The sequence below is a fragment of the Emydura macquarii genome, unplaced genomic scaffold (genome assembly GCF_026122565.2).
Source record: "Emydura macquarii macquarii isolate MOO-44397 ecotype Brisbane River unplaced genomic scaffold, CSIRO-AGI_Emac_v2 contig_67, whole genome shotgun sequence".
Classification (NCBI taxonomy): Eukaryota; Metazoa; Chordata; order Testudines; family Chelidae; genus Emydura; species Emydura macquarii.
In genome coordinates, this window is record NW_027130204.1 from 5542160 (window position 1) to 5567500 (window position 25341).

The window sequence follows — 25341 nt, forward strand, 5'->3', positions numbered from 1 at the left end:
CGTCCCTGACTTGAAAATTTCATCTGGGTACTTTAAAGTCTAATTTTCACCCGGGCTGAGGGAAGGGCTATCTCTCTCCGCTGAGCCTACGTCTCGGATGCATTTTAAAAGTAATTGCGAAAGGTCCCGCCGCAGACGGAAAGCGAGCATAAATCCAGGGACCCCTCGCTGTGAACAAAATCAAACTTTGCTTTGCTACGATCGCTTGGAAAGACAAGACGTGTGCAAAGCGGGGCCCCAAAAACAACCCACCCGGCGGGCAATTAACAAGCGCTTTGTCAGACTCCGCATCGGGGATCGGGTGTGATCGAGCCTTGCACAAGTACTAAGAGTCACTCCCATCAATAAAGTGGCAACCCAGAGGGGATGTACAGAGGGGCTGGGGAGCTCTGTGAAAGCGAAATGCTTATAAAATAATGGGATTTTTTTTTTTGTTCACATTCCTGATGTTTGCTGAGAAATGACGCTTTTTTTTTTCCTCCTCCACACACCACGTGGGCCATTTGTAGGGCCCAATAGACCTATCCAAGTTACTCACTGTAGACAGCGCTGGAAATAATCAGATTAAGGCCAATTATGCGTGAGATTATAAAGGCAAGTGCTGAGAGGCAGAGCATGCTGTAGACAGATATAAAGACATCTGGCCACTTCCAGAACTCCACAGAGCCCTTCTGTCTCTGCAGCCAACAACTCACAGCATCCTGTTCCAATTAAAAACACCCCAACTCTTACTGGTGAATTTGACTTCTCTTTGGTTTAGGTATGGATTTTTTTTTTTTAATTCTTATTATTTACCTTCTGGATTTTGGATGTCCCGCTATATACATTTTAACAGTTATTTGCTTGCAAGGAAACTGGTTCCCAAACTGAAGGCAGCCGCCAGTGAGTTGGATCCTTTGAAATGAAGACAGCCTTTAGAGCAATGAAAGGTTTTGCTGCTATTACTTGGGTCCGAATACTTTAGATGGGAAAATAACTTCTTTTAAAAAATCAATCCATTCGGCTGCTCTAGGTATTTCTCCTTTAAATCTGTGTTTGATCTGTGGATGGATAGATAGATAGACAGTATTTAAAAACTTTTGTTGGTTTTCAGTGCTGTCCACGAGCAATGGGATCTTTTATGTTCCTCTTTAAGATCGCTGCATGCAGTATTAGAGAGGATTATGTTCTGGTTCACGTTCAGATGGGATGAGGAATCATCCTCACTAAATTTCCATAGCTCTGCGTTTATTACCTAGTCATTAACAATTATTTGCCGTCAGATGAACTCTCGCCGCTGAGGGTTTGTTGTTGTTTTGTGGGACTGGGGGGTTGAGAGGGTGTGAGCTGAATTTAAAACCAAAACACAAGTCCCTCCGTATTTCGCTCAGGAGAATTAACTCTTTTGGTGTTTGCTCCGCAGCTCTGGACAGCAGCCGGCCTTTGCCTGGTTCTTGGCCATGTTTTACTTCCACTGTCCCCCGCAGTTAGAGGGTGAGTGTTGTCGCACAAATCCGTGTAAGTACCGGGGTTTGCCTTTGGGCGGGGTGGGGGTCTGGTGGCTGGACAGTTCCCTGCGTCTCCACTCCCATTAGCCCGGCAGATCCTGCCATTTTTCCCTTTATTTCCCCTTTAATCAGGAAACAGCAGAAAAGCGCCTCATTTTCCGAAGGGGACGTAGAGTCGCGCCCCCCGGTGTTTCCCCTCCAGTCTCAGCACGGAGGGCGGGGTGCTGGTGGGGGGGGATATATTTTTTCATTTGATTTATGTTGGAAGTGCCTTGTTTTTGTTGTGTTCCCCCCCCCCCCCATGACATTTTGCCACCTGCCTCCCCTCTGTGGATAGAGAGCCCACAGATCAGCCCCAGGCTACGAAGGAAATGCTTCCCTCCCCCCCAGCACAGATGTTGGTTTCACGGCTGTAATCGGGACACTCTCAGGACCCCTCCCCCGCTGTAGCCGAAGGGGGCTGCATAAATCTTTGATGCTATTTTACAAACGTTCTGCGGAGGGGCTAGAAAGGAAAGGACTTTCCGGGGTTTTATTTTTGGGTAGTAGCAGTATTTGCAGCCATTGCGATTCCGCTGTAACCCCGGTATCAGATTGGCCCGTCACCCCAGAAGGAGCGCCTGGTCAGATGTCGAGGGGGGACAGGTCCAACTAATTTAAAGTTCATTGTGGGATCGGAAAACCCGTGTGGGGCTGATTCCCCCCTTGTCCTTTGAGTGTGTTCCTGAGGGGAGCTGCAGTATTTCCACCCAGCCCAGGGGATTTTTCTCCCTTTCAACTACTCATAGAAGTAGCCCGCTGCGAACTATACACCGAGCATCAGGACAGAAAATTCCTGATCTCTTCACCGGATTTTCGGTTAATCCTGAGTCTGCCTCCCCGATATCCCCAGCTATTAAACCGGAGCAGCGTCAGCCAGCTGCTTTATGCAGGGCTTCCCCAAAACTCCCATTGCCGGACAATTTTGTACAGGTAGCTCAAAAACAGATCAGCTGTAATTTTTTTACAGCGGGCGGCCCTGCTGTGTTCAGAGACCAGCCTGACGCCGGTTTTGTAAATACCCTTCCTGAAAATGTCACTTACCTACTGAAAGTTGTTTTCATTTGAGACGAGGAAGCAGAAGCTTGGCAGATGGGCTGCCTCTCAGCCTTCCTTCCTGCTCCTGGGGTGAAGGCTTTCAGCACTTCCACGGCAGAACTCAGCCTCAAAAATACATTCTTTCTTCCGGAGTTTTCCCATGTTATGATTTTTTTTTAAACCAAAAAAATATCTTGGCAATTTAAGTTCAACACTCTTGTTTTTAAAGTGCAAAATGCTCTTCTAGTGTCCCCCCCTCCACGCAAAAGTGGCATAACTGGTTTTGTTTTAAATGACAATCGATTAGTGAATAAACTCACTTTTCTCTTCTTAGTATCTGTGCTTAGGAAACTGGCTGACATACTAAATTATTAGCCACGGTGCATGCAGAGTGAAAAACTTTCCATGAAAGATTCATCGTGATTTTCTGACATGCAGATTCGGTCCATATGTGCAGTAGAGAAACTGACGCGATGCCCCAGGTTATTAATCTATGGATTTTTTTTTAAATAGAGCATTCCAAGGGGTCAGAGTCCACTTTCTATAAGTAACTAAATTTATATGAATTAATTCTTATTTCCAAAATTAGCACTCATGCAAGATAATCTATATGCCCACTGTAGATGAAACCACCTCTTTATGGCAGATTATAACGGCTCCTTCTCAATTAACACGTGCCAAATTACATATAAAACAGAACCTTAAATGCACACCGGGTACAGGTATTCAACATATAACACATTGCATGTAGCGCATATAATACCAACATGCACATTCAACTAATTAGTCGTGTTGTTTTTTAAAAAATTGTTTACTGAATTTTGAACAGGGACCATTCTGAACACTATCAAGTGTAGAATATGCACAAAAGAGCAGAAAAAAGCATTGAGCTGGGAAACGGGCCATCTGATCAAATAACTTTTGATTATTCCTTTGTTGCTACTAAAGGGAAAGGCAAATAAGTATAAAAGCTAGATTTAAATAATACTGACTGTGGGCCGTACAAACCAAAAAGGTTATATTCTAAGTGAAGGCGACTGCTTTATTTTAAATCTAGACTGTTTGTCTCCCTGCCTCCAGCCCTCAACAAAAGGAGAATTTCAAGTGTTCCATTTCCTCAGTTTACCACCCGGGTTTGATCTGAAACATGAAAGGGCTATGGGCCATCACTGCTTCTGTTAGAAAATCCTTGTACAAGAATGGACAGGAGTTGATTTTACAGTAATACATATTGCCATAATACAAAATATATCTAAGATCAGTATCACACAGTCAGTAAAGGGTGCATTTTCTTCTAACGCTCTTCAGATTTTCTGTAGACTGCTGGGATTCCCATTCTTATCATTTATTTCTAGTGCGGTAGCACCTAGTAGTCTAGATGGTGGACCAGGGCTGTATTGTGCTAGGCTCTGTACAACCATAAAGTCTTGTGTTCAAGGACACATCATTCGGCGTTCAGGGTAAAGGTTAGCATGCAAAGCATTAGCACTTGCTAGTGTTACTTCGCGTGCGTGTAGGTAGGTGGGTGTCAACGTTCAAACAAAATACATTTTCTTGTTACAGACATAGAAATGCACTGATTTGGGACTTTTCAAATGCCATTCTACTTTTAAAAATGCCCGGTTTGTTTTTAAAAGGTAACTGTGGAATCCATTTATCCATAATGTCTGGATCAGGCGCTTGTTTTCTTCTTTTTAAAATGTAAATGGACAGAATGTGATTATTTACGAGGTAGTTGCTATGCACGTATGCAACTGTTTCCCCTGGTCTTTTAGAAACACATACCACTGAATCACTAGCATCAATTATCGAAGGAAATGAATTCAGCCCATCAGGTGAAAAGTTCACTTGTTAATTCAGATTCATACTATAAGTGGTTACTTCTATTTACACTATAGATCATAGCCATTGTGGTTAATCAGGAAATGAATGCACATTTATATGCCAGGCTGGCCTTTGAGGTAAATAATATGCATTTGATAAAGTTAGAAGTTAATTTAATCATAATTAAACTGATGCGTTGATAGAGTTGGTACATAATGTGTATGTGTTAATGTCCTGAATAGCTAGGTGCACCAAGTTACAGAAGGACAATAACCATCCAGTCTGTCCCCTCTCACAAACCCTTTTTCTTTCTTTCTTTCTTTTCCATCCATCCATCCATCCATCCATCCATCCATCCAGTAAAAGGACATAAATCACAAAACACAGATTTAAGGAGTTAAGTGCCTGAAAGCAGGCCAATCCCTTCATCTTTAATCCTTTTCGGTGTGCCCAAAGTGCTCCCACCCCGCTCGTGTGCTGCCATCTCTGTTTCCATAGCAGTGCCCATTGACTCCAGCGGAGATTTCTGCTGTGAAATGGATTGCAGGGCACTTAGCGCGTAGGAACAGTCAGCTTCCAGCACCTCTGCGCCTTGCAGGCAGACACCGGGCGCTATGTAAACGGAGAGGTTTAGTGGATATTTAGAGTTTAATACATTGTATTGTGTTACCTGGGAAAGGACAGGCAAGTGGACATAGGGCCGGCTGGTGATCTCAGCCAGAATGGTGTGAATCCGGAGTGACTCCGGATTTACACCGCACTGAGTTCAGAGTATGGTCCACCAGGGAGAACAGGTCAGGAGTCCCACGCTGCAGGGCGTAGGCTGTGCCGGGTTTCCTGCACAGCCCGCCATGCATTCCTCAGGCACTACCCTGTCCCTTGCCCCATAGGTTCTGCCCCCTTCGGAGGCCACTCCACGGGAGACTTTGACGACGGCTTCTTACGCAGGAAACAACGCAGAAACAGAACCACGTTCACTCTGCAGCAGGTACGGGCGAGTCCTTCCCTTTCAGGTCCCTGCAGGCTCAGCCCCGCTCCTCCCCGCTGCGCGCAGAAAGCCCCTCGGATTCAGCTGAACCAGAACCAACTCCCTACATCCCACCCGGGAACCAATCTCTGCCAGGTGCAGCCTGGCCCACCTGCTTCAACCTGTCCCGTAGCTGTGCTGGGCAGAACACAGCATCCAGATCCCCCTTTTACAAGCATGGATAAACCCCAGCAACTCAAACAAACCCAAACCCCTCCTCTTGATAGATATTTCCTCTCGTCCTTAAACAGCTGGAGGCCCTGGAAGCAGTTTTTGCTCAAACCCACTACCCCGATGTGTTCACTAGAGAAGAGCTGGCCATGAAAATCAACCTCACAGAAGCCAGGGTGCAGGTAAACATTCTGGTGAATTATTTAACTCCGGTATTAAAACGGGCAAACTTTTTTTTTTCTTTTGACATCAGGACTGCAGAGTGCACATTTGGCCAAAGAAAGCAAATGAAGACGATCTGTCATTTTCATGATGCACTTTAATAACATCAACATAATGTGGAATATTAGATTAGGTTGATTAATCGGTCATTCATAATTAACTAGTGATAATGTTCTACACTAATTTGTCCGCGTCTCTAAGGTACTAAATTACATCAATGCACATCCATTTCCTTGCTTTGGAAAAAATAAAAAAAATAAAAAAAAAGCTGAGACGCGGTTCTCCAAAGCAGCCTATGACCACTACCAAGCAACGGGGCTAGTCAATTGCACGGAGTCGAGTTGCCAGAATAGAGACCTTTGCTTTCTGCATCACTTTAACTTTTTCACCCTTTCCACCACTTTCACAACGCTGCATTGAGATGGATAAAAAGCTTGCAGTGCTGTTGAAACACCTTTAATTTGATCTCATCGCTAGCACGAATACAAGCACCACTTCTGGGGGGGAAAAAAAAGTTTTGTTTCTCTCTCCTCCCCTCCGCCCATATACATAGATTAGCTTTATTTAAGTGTTTCTAAACTCTGCTGAGAGGAGCGGTCATGCACACGTGAGAGGGATGCCTGTAGCCAAGCCATTCTTTGAGCACAATTATGTATTCATTTTATTTATGGGGCTTTTCTGCATGCTGGGTGTTTCCCCCCTCCCTCCCTCCCTCAATGTAGGTGCTCGGGGTTAAGACTATGCAAAGATCTAATTGTAGGAAATATAATAGCTTGCCTTTTGTTCCCTAGGGTCATGTTAGTATCTCTTAAAACCCAATGGCTGAAGAGAGATAATGGAATTCACCACAGTAAATTGGGGATTGTAAACAAATTATTTCTCCTATAATCAGATTATACGATCCTGATTATTAAATCTGAACATGAATCATTGGTCATATGCGGGCAAATTAAACTGATTATTATTTGGAAATGAAAATCTCCTTTTGCCAGTGCATTGTAGGTGCTGGCTTTTTTTTTTTTTTTTTTTTTTTTAATAATGCCATTTTGACTATTGGTGCCTAAAGACTGAACTGCAAATTGAGATAAATGGGACAATTATTGAGCATTCGGAAGTGGGAGATCATAACTTCTCTCTGGAAGGTGCAAGGGTGAGATAGGGGTGGTGACAATTAGATTGCTGAGGGCTGGTGTCTAGCCTTGTTGTTGGCTATTATGCAAACAGACAATAGATGCAAGCATTTGTTTAGTCTGCTTTCATGCAGGGACATGGGGAAACACAGAGGATGGGAGATATGTTTACATTTATACCCCTTGCTCATTCAAATATGATTAATGTGCTATAAAGCAGAGTCTTAATCGAAGATGATGTTGTCAAACAATAACTAAATAGGGAAATAAACGACTTCATCATGCTCTTTCCTCAGAAGCAGGCAACTGTCAGTGCAAAGTCATTAAAATATGATAATGAAAAATAGCTCAATTAAATGTTGTTATAGCTGTGACCTTCATTCAATTAAGACACAAGAAAGTGTCTGCATTTTGCTTTGCCTTTAACTGCCCTAAATTTAGAATATAGATAAAATCATTATTCAATGTTTGCTGATACATGCAATTAAAAGCCAGCTAAATAAAAATGAAGTTGTAGGAGAATAATAATTATAACAACAATCCCAGCAATGCTGTGATCATGTAATAAATGGTGCATTTCCTTCCCCATAGATCCAGTGATTTTCAGCATTTTCAACCTGCCTAACTATCTGAATGATGTAAACACCAAGGGGGGAGAAGAATGATGTGAGGATGGGAAGGGGAGAACTAGGAGTAATGGCATGAAGAACATGAACATTTAGGCTGAATATCAGGAAAAAGTTTCAGACGGTGACTGGAATAATCTTCTACAATGATAATCTGCCATCCCCAGATAACATGCTGTAGGCAACATCCCCCCACTAGAAACTGGATGGAGAAGATGAGCTATCATAGGCCTTTTTGTCTCTGACTTCTGGGAACCTAATTGTAATTCAGTAAGGATTTAGGTCTGAAGTCATCTAAGTACTTAGACATGTACTCAGCAAAACAGTTTGGCATGTGCTTAAATTCCATAGAAGTCAATGGGAATTAAAGTTAAGCACCTGCTTATGTGTTTTGGTGAATAGGGACGTTGTGTTCGATTGTTGCCTTACTGTTGAAGAAAATTATTTAAAAAAATATTCCTACTGAGTGTTTTTAAACACCGCTTGGTTTTCAGAGAGAGAAATATCTGTGTTCTTAAGCATTTAGCAAAAATCCTGCTGAGGACACATTCGATTGTTCCACAAGAGTAAAGGAATAGTTTTACACAAGCTTCAAATGACTGTCTCTACTGAAACAGTAATTCACAAACCGCTTTATTGCTTCACGTCCAGTTAAACAGGGAATTCATCATTGATTTCGCTCCTCTTTTAGGTATGGTTCCAGAATCGAAGGGCTAAATGGAGGAAAACAGAAAGAGGAGCATCAGACCAAGAAAGCTCTAAAGAAACCATGACTGAGGTGGCACCCCCAGTGAGGAATTTAAATTCCCCCTCTCCAGTTGATCAAACTAGGAATAAGAAGGAGAGTTTAGAGATCCAGCAGAGGTAAAGGAAACGAATGTATTAATAATTTCTCTCTGAGACATACACACATGCTCCTCACTGATGTCTTGAATCAAACAGTTCTGTTTTTCTAAGTTACTTTCTCTTCTTTGTCAGCCTCAGCCGATCAGTTGGCCCCGCTGGGCCTTTCTTCCCGTCATGTCTACCTGGGACTCTTCTCAACACAGCCACCTATGCTCAAGCTTTATCACATGTCGCTTCTCTAAAAGGTAACGAGTCTCTTTGTTCAAATGTGGGGTGAAGGACAAAGGTGGGGGAGGGGAGATTTTTTCAGGCTAAAGGACCTGCTCCTATTTGACTCGATGGCAGCGCTCTCATGACGAGCCAAATTCTGCCTCTCCTCACTCAGGTGAGTAACCCCACTGACTTTGATGGGGCTTTCCATGTGAGGAACGGGGACAGAATTGGGTCCTTAACTGAATATATTTCATGATTTTGAGTCAAAGCCTGCTCTACTTTAGCAGCTAGTCCTACTGGAGTCAATGGATTTACTCATAGACAAACAGGAGTTGGCCCTTTAAGATGAACTTTACATGAATTTTTTTAGAATCAAATGTATACTAGTCAATTAGTTATACATGTCCTTCTGCATTATATCTTACCTGGCACTATTACTGTGCACCCCACCCACTGTCTTTATGCAGTTACTTTTGCAGCATATCTCTGCACAAAGCCCGATCTTTATCTTTCTGAATGGCAGGGCCTCTCTAAAGAATTACATTGCTTGAATGACAGTGTGTGAGGATATACAAAGGTAATTTCCCATTACTTCGGGCCTATGCACTGAGACGGGAACACGCAGAACCCATGCCCCTTAGAGTTGCCAAAATGCTGCAGTGTGCATCTTTTAAAAATAAATTACCAGCTGATCCATTAGCTGTTCTTTGCCTAGCAATTTATAAGGCTATGGGTGTAACCGGGATGAATTCAATTTATAGATTTATGTGAAGTCCCATTACACTGCCAAGCACAAAGTGGTACATTTCTGTACCACACACATCTATGGATTAAACACATTTCATAAGGAAAGTTACCTAAAGTTTAAATCCATCTCCTGAGAGTGAAAACTGAACCCTGTCCCCATCAGAATACTCTCTTGATTTGTGTTCGTGCCAATTGGGCTGGTGACAAGTGTTATCATTTCAATACATTTACCTTGGTGCATTTTAAAGCAGGTTAATATTTCCAAATGCTGATCCTTGCATGCTGGGGCAAACTCAGCCTTTGCTTCCACAGCTGCAGACTCCATGCCAGTGCAGTTCTGTTGGTGAAGGGGCCAGGGACTGGATCTGGAAGGAGTCACACAGGGTAGGCTGCTGGCATGGCAGCGCTCAGGAGTTGGGCAGAAGGACATAAAAGGTTAGAAGATCTGACGCTACACAGATCTTCTGCACAGTGGCATGTTGGGGCTATGCAGGCTGCCTTCATCCTTTGGGCTGAAGCAGATTTCCCAGAGCAGTTCCATGGCCTCAAGCAGGAGGGTGCCTTTTCTCTAGTCTCCTGCAGAGACACAGGTTATACAGTCAGCTACTTAGGCTGGGACTGTGTCCCTGAATTTGGCTCCAAATTATACATTTTGAATCGAGGCAGGCCAGAACCAAAGCAATGTATCTGAACATTCCCCACCCCTCAAGCTTTGGAGACATTTACATCCAGACCCAGATTTAATGGCTAATATTTACTGCCCTGAACAGGGGAAAGCCCTGAGTGTGGCTAGAAGCCCTGGGCTAGTGCTGAATGGTGTCAGCTTAAGAAATCCAGCGGCGGAGATTTGCATATCTGTCTGTAGGAGGAGTTAGGAAGGGTTTGCAAGGGGACCTGCTCTGCCTTGCATGTTGGCAGGTCACCAATTCATCTCTGTGACTGGCAATCTGAGATGCTGCTTTGAGCATAGGAGAAGGTTTTTTTTTTTTTACAGTTATCTTGTTGGGAGCATTGTATTCTCCGATGTGCGTGTGTGGGAATTGGTTATTGATTGTTGTTGTCTGATGTGGTAAGATTGATTTCTAGCCTTTGGCAAATAAACATCCCCTTTTTGGTGGTCACATGCAGAACATCGTCATCTTTCCCTGACACTGCTCCTTCCCATCTCTAGCATGCCCCTTTTCTCTTCATCACTGACTGCAATCCACATGGCGTGGGTAGGGATGGTGCAGATAGGGAAGCACATGAAAGCAGTACACAACGTAGACGTGCAAAGCCAGGTGCGTCTCAGAGAACACAGCTCTCTCCCTGACCTAAGATGTCCGCTGTGATCTCCATGTGCGTGTCAATTGACAAAGAGTAAAGCCAGACTTCTAGAGAGAGGGATTGGTCAGCCTCAGCCGTGGCACATCATGCTACTGACCCCAAGCCTTGCCATTGGCATCTCTGTGAGGGCCGAAAACTATGCACAGGGTGGCAGATCAGAGAGTGCAGTCATCTCAGCCTTCCTTAACGTGTGCAGGGCACCTAACCATGGTGGTGAGGGGTGCCTAAAAAGACAATAGATTTGATGAAAAACAAACAGACAGACTTATCTGTTAGGATCAGGTCATAAAGCAAACCTTAAAGCAGGCCTATACAAGTGTGAAGAAAGGACTTGAGAAAACAACAGGTTTGGGACCAGGTTGGATTTAACAAACTTCTTCCTTCTTTTTGTGCTGTGTGATCCCAAACAAACTCCAGTCTGTTGGTCTTTCAGGGCATCTGCAGCATGCAAGTCAAACAATATTTATTGACTCTGGATTTTTTATGGGAGCAAATTTGCTTACACTTTCCCAGCCCACTAGGGCCCTGAGTCGGGAAAACACTTAAGCATGTGCTTAACTTTAGGCATGTGCTCAAGTCCCATTGAGTTCAATGGGACATAAGTGTGTGTTTACTGGATGAGATTCTCTAGCCTGTCATTCGTGAGGTCAGACTAGAAGAGCAGAATGGTCCCTTGTAGCCTTAACAATCTATGAGTCTCTGACTTTAAATTGTTGCTTGAGTCAGGACCGAGGTTTGCAACTCTTGGACCATATCATATCATCAGTTTTTAGGTGGCCATCATCATGATTAGGGTTTAGCTATGTTGGGTAAAATACTGGTTTCTGACCACACTGCAGATTTCAGTTTCATAATTGATAAACTTCCTATTTACATCAACAGAAGCTCAATCTTTGCAGGATCGAGCCTGTAGCTTGTAAATTAGTTTGAGGGGTCAAATGGTGCTGTAAAAGGGTTGGATTAGAACTACTGGGCAAAATAGCCATGGGCCTGATCCTGTTCTCAGTTATGCTAGCTTTTCATCAGTGGAATGCCACTGAATTAATCATCATTTACACCAGTGTGAAAGCATAACCGGACCCCAGATGTCAGTTCGGAGGAGAAATAAGGAAAGGGAAAAGACAGAGTGTTTTAGGAAGCCTGTAAATCATTTTTACACCTTGTTAAATTCAACCAGCTAGAGGCTAGGTTTGTCCCTCTCTTCACATGCCCCACAAAATATGAATAACTTACATTGATATGGGAGTTAATTTGTAACCCATTACAGTGGGGAAGTAGGGAGAATCCAACCTTTGGGTAGATATTACTTTGTTAATATTCCTATATTACATTTTTATGTCTGGAGAAGATTGAAGTGGGCCACATAGCTAGAAACTGCTTTTAGAATCACTTTGCGAGAGGAATCAGGGTTGGTTTCTGCCACTGTTACTCACGTTGAGCAGGATCTTATCTTGCAAATAGTCCCATCAAAAGCATTGAGGAGTGTAAGATGCTAGTCTGGGTGAGTACCAGTGGCGAAATCAGGCCGTCCATTTTTCTTTGAGGGATGGGGAGGGGAGAATTGAGGAGAGTCTAAGATTTTGCAGGGAAGATCTGAAATATTTTTGCAAAGTGCAGGAGACAGGTGACCTAAAACTCTTCCTAGGATCTCTGTTGTGCTGGCCACGAATGACAGCTTTTGAGTCAGCGGAAGTATTTGTATCCTGTAGAGGCAAAACAGAACCCCTCAGAATCAAGGTGCCTTTTCCACAGTAATACATCACCCAGCATGGATCTCCCCAGACACAGTGTTACCGGTGTCTCTGGATCCATCTGTGTAGATCCTGTGCGTGCCCATGATTGGGAGAACAGCCCCTGCAAATGTGTTCCTTGATAAGGCAGTGAAAGCAGCCTGCCTGGCAAGCAGTGTCTCACAGATAAGCGGTGCATACTCAGTTAATCAAACATTACTGGAAAGTTCAGGTTATTTTACATTTCCTAGTGGGAAAAAGGATTTGCTGTACTATACTGGACTGCTGGCCTGTCTAGTTCAGCAACATGCTGGTATCAGTGGACAATTATTTGATCGATGTTTTAGAGGAAGGCAATTAAAAATTAATGCTGCTAATAATAAATAATGATGATGATTCACCTTGTTAGCCGTTATTCAACCCGCCAACGCTCATGTTCATCCCACCACCTGAAAGCTGTACAGTAGGGGCAACCTGTGTAAAGAAACCAAAACATCTTTCTGCTCAGTTTTGGATCACCTGGCCCTAGTTCTCCAAAGCCACCCACAGAAGCCACCTGGATCTGACACCTTGTGATACAAACCATAGCAAGATAGAGCCTTCCCAGGGGAAGGCAACCCAGTTGAGACAAGAGATCTAGGACTAACCTCGTATGGTGCAGGGGTTCAAGATGAGCCTTCATCCTCAGAGATCACCACTCTCTCTGCACAGCTTTGCAGCTCTCTGGCAGGCACACTGACCCAAGCACAGCTAGTGCTACATCCGACTGACTAGGAAATGCTGCTGTAGAGCAAAGCTAGGTCAACCCTGCTCTCTGAGAAGAACCCAGTGCCTCTGCAATGCCCGTAGACCTCTGCTGGTTCAAGAATTCAGATCTGTTCCAAAGAGATAATGTTCCCACTCTAAGGCCATCCAGGAAGGAAACAGGCCATTGGTGCAATAGTGATACATCAGAGAATCATGGTGTAGAACGTAGACTATTCCACAGAGTAATGCATCTTACCATCAGGAAGTTTCTTGATTTTCAGCCTATAGTCTCTCCATATTAATTGTATCCCATTAATCCCTTCTATCACCCTGGAAAATTCCTCTCCCTACATGGTGTTTGTCCCATCAGATATTGTATTTAGAAAGCTAACATTGAGCTCCTCCTAGCCACCGTTTTGCCAAGCTATGCATTCGGGAACAAACATTTAATAGTGGGCTCTTCAATCTAGCAGAGAAAGGTCTGACACAATCCAACGGCTGGAAGTTGAAGCTAGATAAATGCTGCCTGGAAAGAAGGCATCCATTGTTAAAGGTGAGAGTCATCAACTACTGGAACAATTGACCAAAGTGCATGGTTGATTCTCCATCACTGAAAATCTTTAAATCAAGATTGGATGTTTTTCTACAAGATCTGCTCTAGGAATTATTTTGGGGGAGTTCTATGGGCTTGTGTTATACAGGAGATCAAACTAGATGATCATAATGGCTCCTTCTGGTCTTGGAATCGAAAAAGCTATGAATCTAGATGACACTGTTTATCAGCTGAAGAATCACCATGGCATTCTTAAACAGGATTAGCCTTTATGAGGGATACAAAGCCTTATATTTCAGGATACTAGTCCTCGACTAAGTATCTGGGGATAGGAAATAGCTTGCTTTAGTCCACCAAAGCATCAAGTGTTGGGTGCCATCAGAAATTGGACTAATTGGACCACTGCGCTGGCAATTCCTATGTTTCCCCTATGTTCTGAGATAAATCACTTACCCTAAACCATGCATATGCAGTCCATTTAGCAGATTTAATTGCAGAGCCTCAAATATGAAGGGGAAATACTTGCTTTATTTATGGGCTGTATAACAATAGTCATCAGGAGAAGCTAGTGTTCTAAATGGCGAGACCTCAAAGCACGTCCTTAATGGATGACAGTATGAATGCAATTCATTAATGGAGAAAAGGTTATTAATGCATGTAAACAAGAATCTCCGTTTTTAGCGGAAGTGCTCTGCCCTTCTCGCAGCCGAGGCCAAAAGCGCGTCCATTACATTCCACTGAAAGTTCCTGAGAATCTGCGATACGCTGTGCAGCGTAAGGGGAGAAAAATAATTACACTTGCCAGGGAATTACTTTCATAATTCACTCTCTGCTCCGTGCGAGTGATAGCTCCCTCCGTTTTCGTAGCAGCCCCAGCACCATGCATAGAGGAGCAGCATCAAGTTATATATCAAAGCGGATATTGCAAAGCAGCATTGATTAGGATCTTTCATGGTATGTTTGCTGCCATGCTTGCACTTGTGAGCATTATGGAGACTTAATTGGGTAATGTCCAGGGAAAGGGCTAGAAATGTAGCTCCATTGTGCTTCAGTTGTTATTATGGACAGATGGGGAGAATTTGTCAAATGTCACTTGGGTAGAGAGAGACTGGGAATGAAACATGTAAGGGCCTGAGTTATGCTTGAACTAGTGTTTACAAGATGAAAGAAGTGTTGTCTAGTGTAAAAATAGGGAACTGGAAATCAGGACTCCCGGGTACTCTTCCTGGCTTTGTCACTACTTTGGATCCTGATTTAGGAAGCACTTAGTTACATGCTTAAATGCTTTCCTCAACTGGGTTTTCAGTGTGGGACTTGGGCAACTCATTTAATCTGTCCAGATCTCCTTCCACTATCTGAGTGCAATGGTCTGGAAGGGTGGGACGGCTGCTGCTTTGTGCATAGGTGGGCAGAGGATCAAATCCTGGCTAATCTCTTGCAGAGAGATAAGAGCGCTTCAACATTTAAGGAGGATCCAGTGGTCAGCATGCCAACCTGGGTTCAGTGCTCTACAGATTCCCTTGTGATTCCCCTTGGACATGTCACTTGGTCTCTGTGCCTCTGCTCCCCACGTACACTGGGTATGTTACCACTGCCCTACCTCACAGGGCTGTTGCAAGGATAAATACATTCGAGACTGTGCGGTGCTCAGATACTATGGTAATGGGGGCCAGAGAAGTAGCAAAGATAGAATGAAGTAGATGGGCGTTTTGCTGTTGGTTTCAATGAGAAGAAGGATTAGGCCCTGTGCGCTGTGGCTTTCCTTGTGGGGATGATGATGCTTACCCACGTGGCAGTGGTGGTGGGAGGACTGAATCCTGCCAAGCCTTGTTTGTGTGGCTGATCCTTGCTGGTGCAGGTACTCTCTCCCATTTCACAGAGCGAGGCACAAGGCTAAGGACTGGACCCTAATTAGTGTTTGGAGAGGACTTGAAGATGCTTAGGGAGAAGGTGGTGTGGGAGGTGCTCAGTTATAATTATTTCTAAGGATTATTGTTCCTCTCAGATACATATGCCCAGATCTTGTGGGCTTCCCTGCCCCTGCAGCCAAAGGCAGAATTTGGTCATAGGTGTCTAAATTATTTTTGGAATTGCGCTAAAGGCACAGAGGCTGGACACAAGTTCCTTGGAGCCGGGACTGTCTCTTCTTATGTGTTTGGGCAAATGCTTAGTGCCCCACGGAGGCTGCCGTAATAATAGCAACAATGGAAAAAAAAGCGAGCCTTTAATGTAAAATGTGTGCTTGCAATTCATGTAACATGAAAACCTGGTTAATACCCTGTGCCCAGTGCTGAATGATTTGCCAACCAAAACTCACTTTGAAATAACTGAGCCAGCACCTCAGCCCTATTTTGCCTGCTTTGCACTGCTCCAACAGCACTAAGCAGTGGCAACCCTGGTTTCTGAAACTCCTGGTGGCATATAGACAGCGCTGCGCCACCCTTCCCCAGCCTCCAATGCAGGGGGCACGGCTGATAGGAAAGAGAAGTGGGTGACATGCCCCTACACTAGGGCAATGTGGGAATGTGAATTTACAGCCGATGTGAGGCTGCTCCAAGTTACACCGGGGGCCAGGTGGTCCCTTACCAGCTCTAGGCTGAAGGAGCTGCAACGTTAGCAAAAAACCACTTTTGTCCTCCCTCTGATCAGCCCTGAGTGCAGCTAGGCACGTAGGCTGTTTATAGTGCTCACAGAATGCAGGGTCAAGCCCCCTTTGAATCAAGTCTCAATAGCAATTTAAAGTCTGTATTCTGGGTATTGGCTGGCCATACATCTCTGATAAAGGCAATTTTACTGTGAGAGGTTCATGGGGGTGCAAACTGTTGAACAAAACCAGGTGAATATTACATAAAAATATTTAAACTCTACCCCCCTCATCCTGCCTTTACTGTAGATTAAACAGCACACAGTGGTATGTCACAGCCCAGGACTTTAAAAGGGGATTTCAAAGGAGTGCAAGGTACTTAGCTACTCCATTCCCTAACCTTACAGAGTTCAGGCTCCAGCTAAGATTTTCACCCCCCCCACACACAGTTTGCAAGAGGAGGAGAATCAGTTTTTGTCTTTCACGAAGATAATCTATTTCATTTCTTAAACTGTTGAGCTAAAATAATATATAATGCTCCTAAATCAATACACGCCTTGATCCACTTCCATTTGCCTAGGCTGATTCAGAACATTAAAACAACACAGCCTGTGCAAAAGGATTCTGTTTGTAACCCAAATTGTAGTTCAAGTACCTTTAAAATTAAAATGTACCGCTGGCAGAGACAAGACCGAACTAATTTAATTTTTCCTGTCAGTCTCTGTAGTAGATCAATTAAACTGCCAAGTGGATCAAATATTTCAGACTGTATTTATTACATTAAGTATTTATGTTCAGGCTGAGCCTTTAAAGCATGATGTCATATAGGAATGCAAGGAGGTTTCGATCAATTCAGCAGAATTTGCTGTAACTTAATGGAACCCTAATTGTGGATTTTAATTTAGTATACAGGAGGCAGCGAGCTCTTGAAATCAAACAGTTCATATGCTGTACGTGAACTGGCTGATCCAACTCCCTTTGAAGTCAATGGAAGAACTTCCATTGATTTCAGTGGAATGTGGGGTGGATCACTCACTAAGGGAACAACTAGATTGGCATAAACCACCCATGGCATAGCTGTAGATGGCCCAGATCACTCAGGGGCCTCGGGCTTCAGGGATAAACGTAGCTATAGAGTCAAGTCGGGCTTGCGCTGGAGCGTGAGCCTGAACATCTATACAGCAGTTTTACAGTCCCACAGCCCAAGGCCTGCGAGCCTGAGTCCGCTGCGCCAGGCCAGCCATAAGTGTTTAATTGTGGTGTATACGTACCATCGGTAACTAAGAACAACACTTTATTTTCCGATAGTGTTCGATGCACGCCCAGGTTATTGCAATGAGATAATGGGCCAAGTTCCTCCCTGGTGGAAGTGGATGCGTATCTCAGTGAAGTCAATGCGCACTTCCACCATGGGCCCACTGACAAGCACGCAGAAGGTACGGCGACCGATTCTAATGTCACTTATGGCTGCTTTATGGTGATACAGCTCCACTGACTTCATTGCACTTATTGCCCATTTACATTGTTGGAAGGGAGGTTAGTCACATGACTTGCCACTACGTATTGTAATGAAGGGCCAATTCCCACTTTCATTTATACCAGCATCATCCTAGAGCAACACCACTAGTTTAAACGGGGTTACTCCAGATTTACACAGGGTAACTGAGAGCGGAATTTGACCCGCCATCCATGCAGGCTTTTTAATGGCAAAGAAAATTAGGTGAGCAGTTCACGGATGAATTATTGATGGGGGTATCCAAGTATTCACCCGTGGTAGCTCAACTGCATTTGACTGCAGAAAGCCACTGGGTAATAACAGATCTAATTATTAAGCAAAGAAGCGAGATTGGTTCTGAAAACTGATAAATATTTTATCCCTTGCTAACCATAGAACAAAAATTATTCTTATTGGATTGAGTCTATTCCCACTCATTTGAACTCAGCCAGGGTGGCCTCAGAAGGGAAAAGACTAATTTCTACCTCCTCTCTCCTCTCATACAGTTAGCCAAATTAATGCCAGCCTGGCTTTTGTGTTATGTGGGCCTACTTCCTTCCCTTCCAAGGTACTTGATTGAATGGCCATGGCGGGAGGTCAACTATTCTCACAAAAAGGTGGCCAAAAATGGACTAGCTGACTGCGGAGAAGAACTTGATGAAACAGCAGGACTTTTCCCCCTCTCGGTTCCAGACTTAATCCTGTTGCCAGTGAAATCAGTGGGAGTTTTGCTATTGATTGCAAGAGAGGCAATGTCAGGTGCTCTGTGATAGCAATTGATGGTCAATGGGAAATAATGACCATGTCATGAATAACACAACATTACTCGCTGAATTTTTAAAGGAACTGCTGCATGTTGTTAGTTAGCATTGATATTGCAGTAGCACCAACTGACCATACCCAGATTGGTCTCATTGTGCTAGGTGCAGTACATATACACAAATGAATGATCATCCCTGCTCAGCTTTGGATTAGATCTCATTGTGAGATCTAATTTTGGATAGTTCCTTTCCTTATCTTTTTCTCTTCCATAAGTGTGAAAAAGCAGCAACATTTCTTAAGTGCCTGGAAAAATCTAATCATGTTTTGTCGTTGTAGAGCCTCATAGTGCTGCTTCCTTTCCTAAATTGTTATGATGTGTTACTCTGTGTTGCAAAACAGCTGCCTCACTTCACCTCAAAGGTGGCTGCATTTCAATGGAGATAAGAGTGCTTGTGTATTTGTTGTGGGTAGCAAAAATTATACTTCATGTTCCATACTGGGCAGATTTGGTTATAAATCCCCTTTTTTCATGTGCTCAAAACTTCACCTTGTTATTTAAATTGGAAAGCCACAAAATTCAGTATGCAGTGTTGTAGCCATGTTAGTCCCAGGATATTAGCGAGACAAGATGGGTTAGGTGAGGTAATATCTTTTATTGGACAAACTTCTGTTGGTGAGCCACAGAGTTCTTCTTCAGGTCTGGAAAAATGTACTCAGAGTGTCACAGCTAAATACAAGATGGAACAGATTGTTTTTAGCATAAGTAATTAACACAGATTTCAAGGGACCATTCAAGGTGAAGTGGCCAGTTAACACCTCTGCAGTCATAGCAGGGAAAGGAGGGAAAATAAAGGCTGAAGGCAGAGGGGGCTAGTGGGCTACAGAGTGCTGTAATGAGCCATTAATTCAGTGTCTTTATTCAGTCCATGATTTTTAGTGTCTAGCAAAGTTATGAATGTAAGGTCCAAGCTTCGTCTTTTGGAGGTGTTGTGCAGGTTTCCTTTGAGGATGAGGACTGAGAGGTCAGGTATAGGGCGATCACTTTGTGAGAAGCATTCACCCACAGGGGATGTGGTGTTTTTGTCAGAAGTACGAGCTCATTCGAGAGCATAGTGATTGTCTTGTTTCACCAACACATAGTTCTTATTGGGCCATTTAGTGCCCTGAATGTTGTGCACCACATGCTCTAGAGAGTTTAATGGATGGGTAGTGGTTGACACCATGGATATCACCTCCCTATACACCAACATCCCTCACTATGACAGCATCACTGCCTACCTCAAATATCTACAAGACAATGGACAATATTCAGCTAGCCTCCCCAAACACATCACCAAACTCATCCCTTTCATCCTCACCCCTAACCATTTTACATTCAACAACAAACTGTCCAAACCATGGGAACAGCTCGGGGTACTAGGATGATTCCCCAGGATGCCTACCTCTTCATGGGCCACCCTGAGGGAAGAATTTCTGGACAAATGCGCCATGAAACCAAGGATGTACCTGAGATACATTGATGATATTTTCATTCGCTGGACCGGCAACCTAAACTCCTTCATAGATTTCTACCACAACTTCAACAACCATCACCCATCCATTAAACTCTCTCTAGAACACTTCCACAGTAGCATCAAATTCCTGGACACCACGATCAGCGTCAGCAATGGAACTCTACAGATGACCATATATAAGAAACCCATGGATTGCCACACCTACCTTCACAGATCCAGTAACCACCCTAAACACACCCAGAAATCTGTTACCTACAGCCAGTCACTTAGGTATCACAGAGAATGCTCCCAGGAGAAAGTCTGGGATACACACGTTAACACACTTAAAACCACCTTCACCAAACATGGACACTCCACCACAGAAGTAGATGACGTCATGGAACAGGCCACCCAAATACTTTGAGAGAATCTGCTTCAATATGGAAATAAAAACCCCTCTGACTGCGCACCTCTAGTTGTCACCTGCCACCCCATGCTGGAACCCATACGGGGTATCATCAAACAGTTACACCTCATACTCAATGGGGACCCCATCCTGAAAGAAAGCTTTCCTGAACCCCCTCTTCTTGCCTTCCAACACCCCATAACCTTGCCAAGTTCATCAGCAGAAGCAAGCTCCCCACAGACCAGGACCCACCAACTCAAAGCAGCACCAGACCCTACCAAAACAACCGATGTAAAACCTGCAGACATCTCTCCACTGCTGCAAGGATCAGCACCCTCCACGGCATGCCTTCAAGGTCCATGAGTCCTACACATGCCCATCACAACATGGGGGTGCCTCATCCAGCACACAAAATGCCCCAGTAACAACTATATGCATGAAACCAGACAGTCACTACACTCTCGAATGAACTCACACAGTAACAGGATAAAAAAACAAAAATACCACATCACCTGTGGGTTAACACAGTTCACAAGGCGATTACTCCATGTCTGACCTCTCAGTTCTCATCCTCAAAGGAAACCTGCACAACACCTCTAAAAACGAGCCTGGGAGCTTAAATTCATAACTTTGCTTGACACTAAAAATCATGGAGGAATTCAGACCCTGGATTTATGGTTTATTACAACAATCTGTAACCCACTAACCTCCTCCCCCCAGCTTTTTTTTTTATTTATTTCTTCCCTCACCCCTATGACTGGAGAGGTGTTAACTGGCCACTTCACCTTGAATGGTCCCTTGAAATATGTGTTAATTACTTAACAATTTTGTTCCATCTTATATTTAGCTGTGACACTCTGAGTACATTTTCCCAGACCTGAAGAAGAGCTATGTCTAAGTCAAAAGCTTCTGTCTCTCATCAACAGAAATTGGTTCAGTAAAAGCTATTACCTCACTCACCTTGTCTTTACAAAATTCAATGTCTGATATCAAACACTCTCAAGGTAGAGAGATGTTCAGCCCATTAGAGACAGGGGCAAGATGCAATATTTGGAGGTTTGGATTGTGAAAGCCAGAGTTTGAGGTTTAGGATCAGGGGTTTGTGCAATCAGTAATACATGCAAGAACACAGGGATTCATTTGGATGCAAGGCACTGCAGAAATATTACTTCACTGGTCAGATGCTTTGTGTCTAGGAGTATTGCAGGGGTTTAAAAGACGACTCAATTATATTAATAATCTCTTCACACTTAATCCTGATTTTTCAGAAAGCATTTTCTCAAGAAGCCTTTCTATGCGTTACTAATGTCCAATAACTGTCACTAGGAAGTTTTGCCAATGTCCAGAGAACAAACAACTGTCTAAATTCATCTCCCGCAGACACATGTTGACCCAGTGGCACTGAGATTAGCACGGTAATAGAAAGAATATCTGCTTCATGTAGGTTATAAAATCCATCACTCTGTCATGAGCCATTTAACTTGGATATTAACTGCTGAAATTAACGCAAGTCCTTGGCTTGGAAGGATCAGACGGAGACACTGCATTGCATCAGTTGTGTTCTGTTGTGCCTTTGCCTGCTGGGGATTAGCGTGTTGGCTGAGGGTAGGATTCTGCCCTGAGTATTGAAAGGGATGCAGAGGAACTGTGGGGCTGTTGGAGCCCCTTGGAGGAATTCTGGTGGCTGTGAAACTGCCAATGGGGAGTGCATGTTGGAGCTGTAGCACAGCCATCCCTGCAGAGGGGGAAGGGCCATGGCTTCTGCCCTCAAGTTGTCCCTGACCTCCCCACTCCTTTCAGACACGGCCCAAGGAGGCATTAGCAGGGTCTCTACACCACCGCCCCCCCATGGGATTCTGGCTTGCTCAGAAGTGCAAGCGGAGGGAGCCAGACAGCCTATGGTCTGGGTTATTTAGCATACACTTGCCAGGACATTGAAGGGGAGAAGTGGGGTGTGGGGCGGAAAGACGGGCATGCCTGGCACTTAGAAAAGGCAGAGACAAGTTGCCCTGCTGCGGTCAAAGGGGAGAGGGACCTTCGTTTACTTTGTCTCAGACCAGTAAATAAATGTCTCCCTGGCCCCACGGTCCCTCATCTGCCCCAGAGCTCTCACAAGGTGTAATACAGCTGCACTGACATAGTGGATCAGAAGAGGGAGTGTTCATCACTCCAGCCAAGGAGTTTAAGGAGCAGTGGGGGCACACCCCCAGCTAGGGAGAGGAGGGGGATCTCCCCTCTGATGATAGCAGTGGGGTGGGGAAGAGAGAGCCCTGCTCCACCCTCTGCCTATTGTTTTATCTCCTGCCTTGTCCCTCAGCCCTCCCTGCTAAACGAACTCCAGGCTCTGGCCCTAAAGCCAAGTCAGCAGCCTGGGTGCTATACAACCTCAGATCACTTCCCCAGTCCTCTGCTTGCCCTCAGGAGTCATGTCCTCTGCCCCAGACATATTGTCCCAGGAAAACCTGGCCACAGGGCTCCCCTCATAGCCTTCAATGGGGTGGGGAGAGTGTAGCCTGTTAAGGCAAACATGGTGCCCTTCTAACTACAAAGGAGCCAAGTTTTTAGTCTGGAACAAGTCACCTTCCCCCACACCTGTGGCACCTCTGTCTGGAGTCTTATTGCCTCTCCCAAGCTAAGTGTGAACAGGTGGGATCAGAACTGGATGGGGCGCATTGTCAAGGACAAGACAGAAGGTAGTGCTAGCCATCGAGCCAGTTGTGTTTGTTCCTGTATGTTATGGCTGGGGGCACTGTCTTGCCTTTTGATGAGCCACACAGCCAACATCCTCACCACTTGAGTTCACTGATGATCCCATGGCCCTTTTTAGAAGAGTAGGAATGGCTCCATCCCATCCCGGCTCCCCCTGCGCCTTCATGTGGCAGTGGGATTCTTCTCTGCCCCAAACTGTTGGCTGACATAGCAGAACATCTGCATTTCATGAGACTGCAGACCAACTGGTGGAACAAGTGATTCCTTGCTAGAGATGGCAATGTTTGCAATGCTCTGTGGGATGACAGGTGCAGTGGAACAAAACATCCTTATAACATAGATAGATGTAATTGACAGTAATTGACCAACCAGGCTAATGGGTGAGTGCTACTGCACTCAAGGTTAATCAGTCAATACCTGCCCCATAGCCCTGCTTTCTCCTTTCCTTTCCTCCTTCCCTCTGCTCTGCCTATCCCCTGTCTTTTCAACTCCATCCCTACCCCAATGCTCTGGCACCTGATCCTCCCCTTGGGCACAGAAATTCCTGACCCCCTCCAGCTGCCAATAATTTCCTCCTTCATTGCTGAAAAGAAAAATATATTAAAGACGAGAGGAGTTAATGAACTCACTCGCACAATCTGCAATTTCCTGCAGTTGATCTCAGTCATGGACCTTTTCTGCCATGAAGAACAGGCTAGTTTAGAGCCCAGCTCTTGATGTCAAACACAAGATACTGGGCTCACGACAGGCGAATCTGGGTGACATGTTATGGCCTGTGATATACAGGTGGTCAGACAGTTGATCTAATGACACCTTTTGGCTTTAGACTTGGGGGCCTTGTCTACACGAGCACTTATGCCGGCAAAACTTTTGTCACTCGGGTGTGAAAAAAACACCCCTCCTAAGTAACATCAGTTTTGCCAGCAAAAGTGCTTACGTGAACAGCACAGGGAGATTCTCTCCTGCCGACATAGCTACCACTACTTGTTTAGGTGGTTTTTATTATGTCAGCAGGAGAGCGCTCTTCCACCGACATAATGCAGCCACACAAGCTCTCTTACAGCAGCACAGCTGTGTGTATCAGTACAGCTGGGCTGCTGCAGGTTTTAAGTGTAGACTAGCCCTAACTCTAATGCTTTCAGTGCAGTTGCCCTGATCAGGCCTGACTAAAGCAGCATATTCAATATGCCCCTCGGACACATCTCAGAACTGGCAATAATGTCTTGCTTGTAAGGCAATGGGCAGGGCTAGGGAAACACGAAGAGTGGGGTTTGCCAGACATCTCCTGGCTCTTTGTCTGAAGACGAATACAGCACAAAAATGAAATGATGTTGATTTGCACAGGTCTTTGGCTTCATTTGAGCCTAGGTGCTTTTACGCTTTAATCTGATTTCTGTTTCAGGATGTTTTAACACAATAAACACTCAGGGTTAAAGGTCAGAGATGGAGACAGAAACAAAGCCCCCAGATCCAAATGATCAATGCTGTTGCTTGTATGGCTCAGAACTTCATTTCAGGGATCCCTGTATGAGGAATGTGAAAAAAAAAACCTGCTGACATTTTTGGAAAGGAAAGTTTTGCCTTTTCATTTCACAACCCCTTCCTGTTTCACAAAGTCTTTTATTCTCTATACATTTATTTAAAAAGAGACAACAACAACAACAACAAAAAGGTCAAACTCAAAATGAAGCATCGTGATTTTCTAAAACAAAATGTTTCCGTTGCTCTAAAATGAAACTCATTTCAGAACTTTGTTTCAGGTAAAATTTTGAAATGTTGGCTTTTCATCCCAAATGGCAATGAATATTTTTTTCAAAAGCTTGACATTTTTCAGAGATAGAAAATCCATTTTCCTACCAGCCCTATCTGATCATGAAGCTGATTGCGGCTTTAGACCTAATGAAGCCCCTGTTAAAGTCAATGGTGCTGCCAGGGGGTATGCCAGCTGGGGATCGGGTGCTGATTGTGACACCGCAGTATCTGAAGTTGACGATGTCTTATCTCTTTCCTCCCCCAGGGAGCCCGCTGTGCTCTTGCTGCGTTCCAGACCCCATGGGCCTCTCCTTCCTCCCCACTTACGGCTGCCAAAGCAACCGCACAGCCAGCGTGGCAGCACTGCGCATGAAAGCGCGGGAACACTCGGAGGCCGTGCTGCAGTCCGCCAAC

General features: G+C 44.5%; 2 protein-coding genes across 2 annotated transcripts in view; one reads left to right on the top strand and one right to left on the bottom strand.

Moving 5' to 3' along the window:
• The first annotated feature begins 1439 nt into the window (after positions 1-1439).
• DRGX (dorsal root ganglia homeobox) overlaps positions 1440-25341 on the top strand; it is a 24149-nt gene continuing 247 nt past the window's right edge. Inside the window, exons 1-6 of the mRNA XM_067538897.1 lie at positions 1440-1473; positions 5279-5376; positions 5667-5768; positions 8256-8428; positions 8543-8655; positions 25193-25341. The exon at positions 25193-25341 is cut by the window's right edge and continues 247 nt beyond it. Coding sequence (XP_067394998.1) covers positions 1440-1473; positions 5279-5376; positions 5667-5768; positions 8256-8428; positions 8543-8655; positions 25193-25341 — 669 coding nt within the window. The remainder of the gene's footprint in view (positions 1474-5278; positions 5377-5666; positions 5769-8255; positions 8429-8542; positions 8656-25192) is intronic.
• Positions 24577-25341, bottom strand: part of CUNH10orf71 (chromosome unknown C10orf71 homolog) — a 53407-nt gene continuing 52642 nt past the window's right edge. The window contains exon 4 of the transcript XR_010918154.1: positions 24577-24698. The gene's annotated coding sequence lies outside the window, so the exon portion shown is untranslated. The remainder of the gene's footprint in view (positions 24699-25341) is intronic.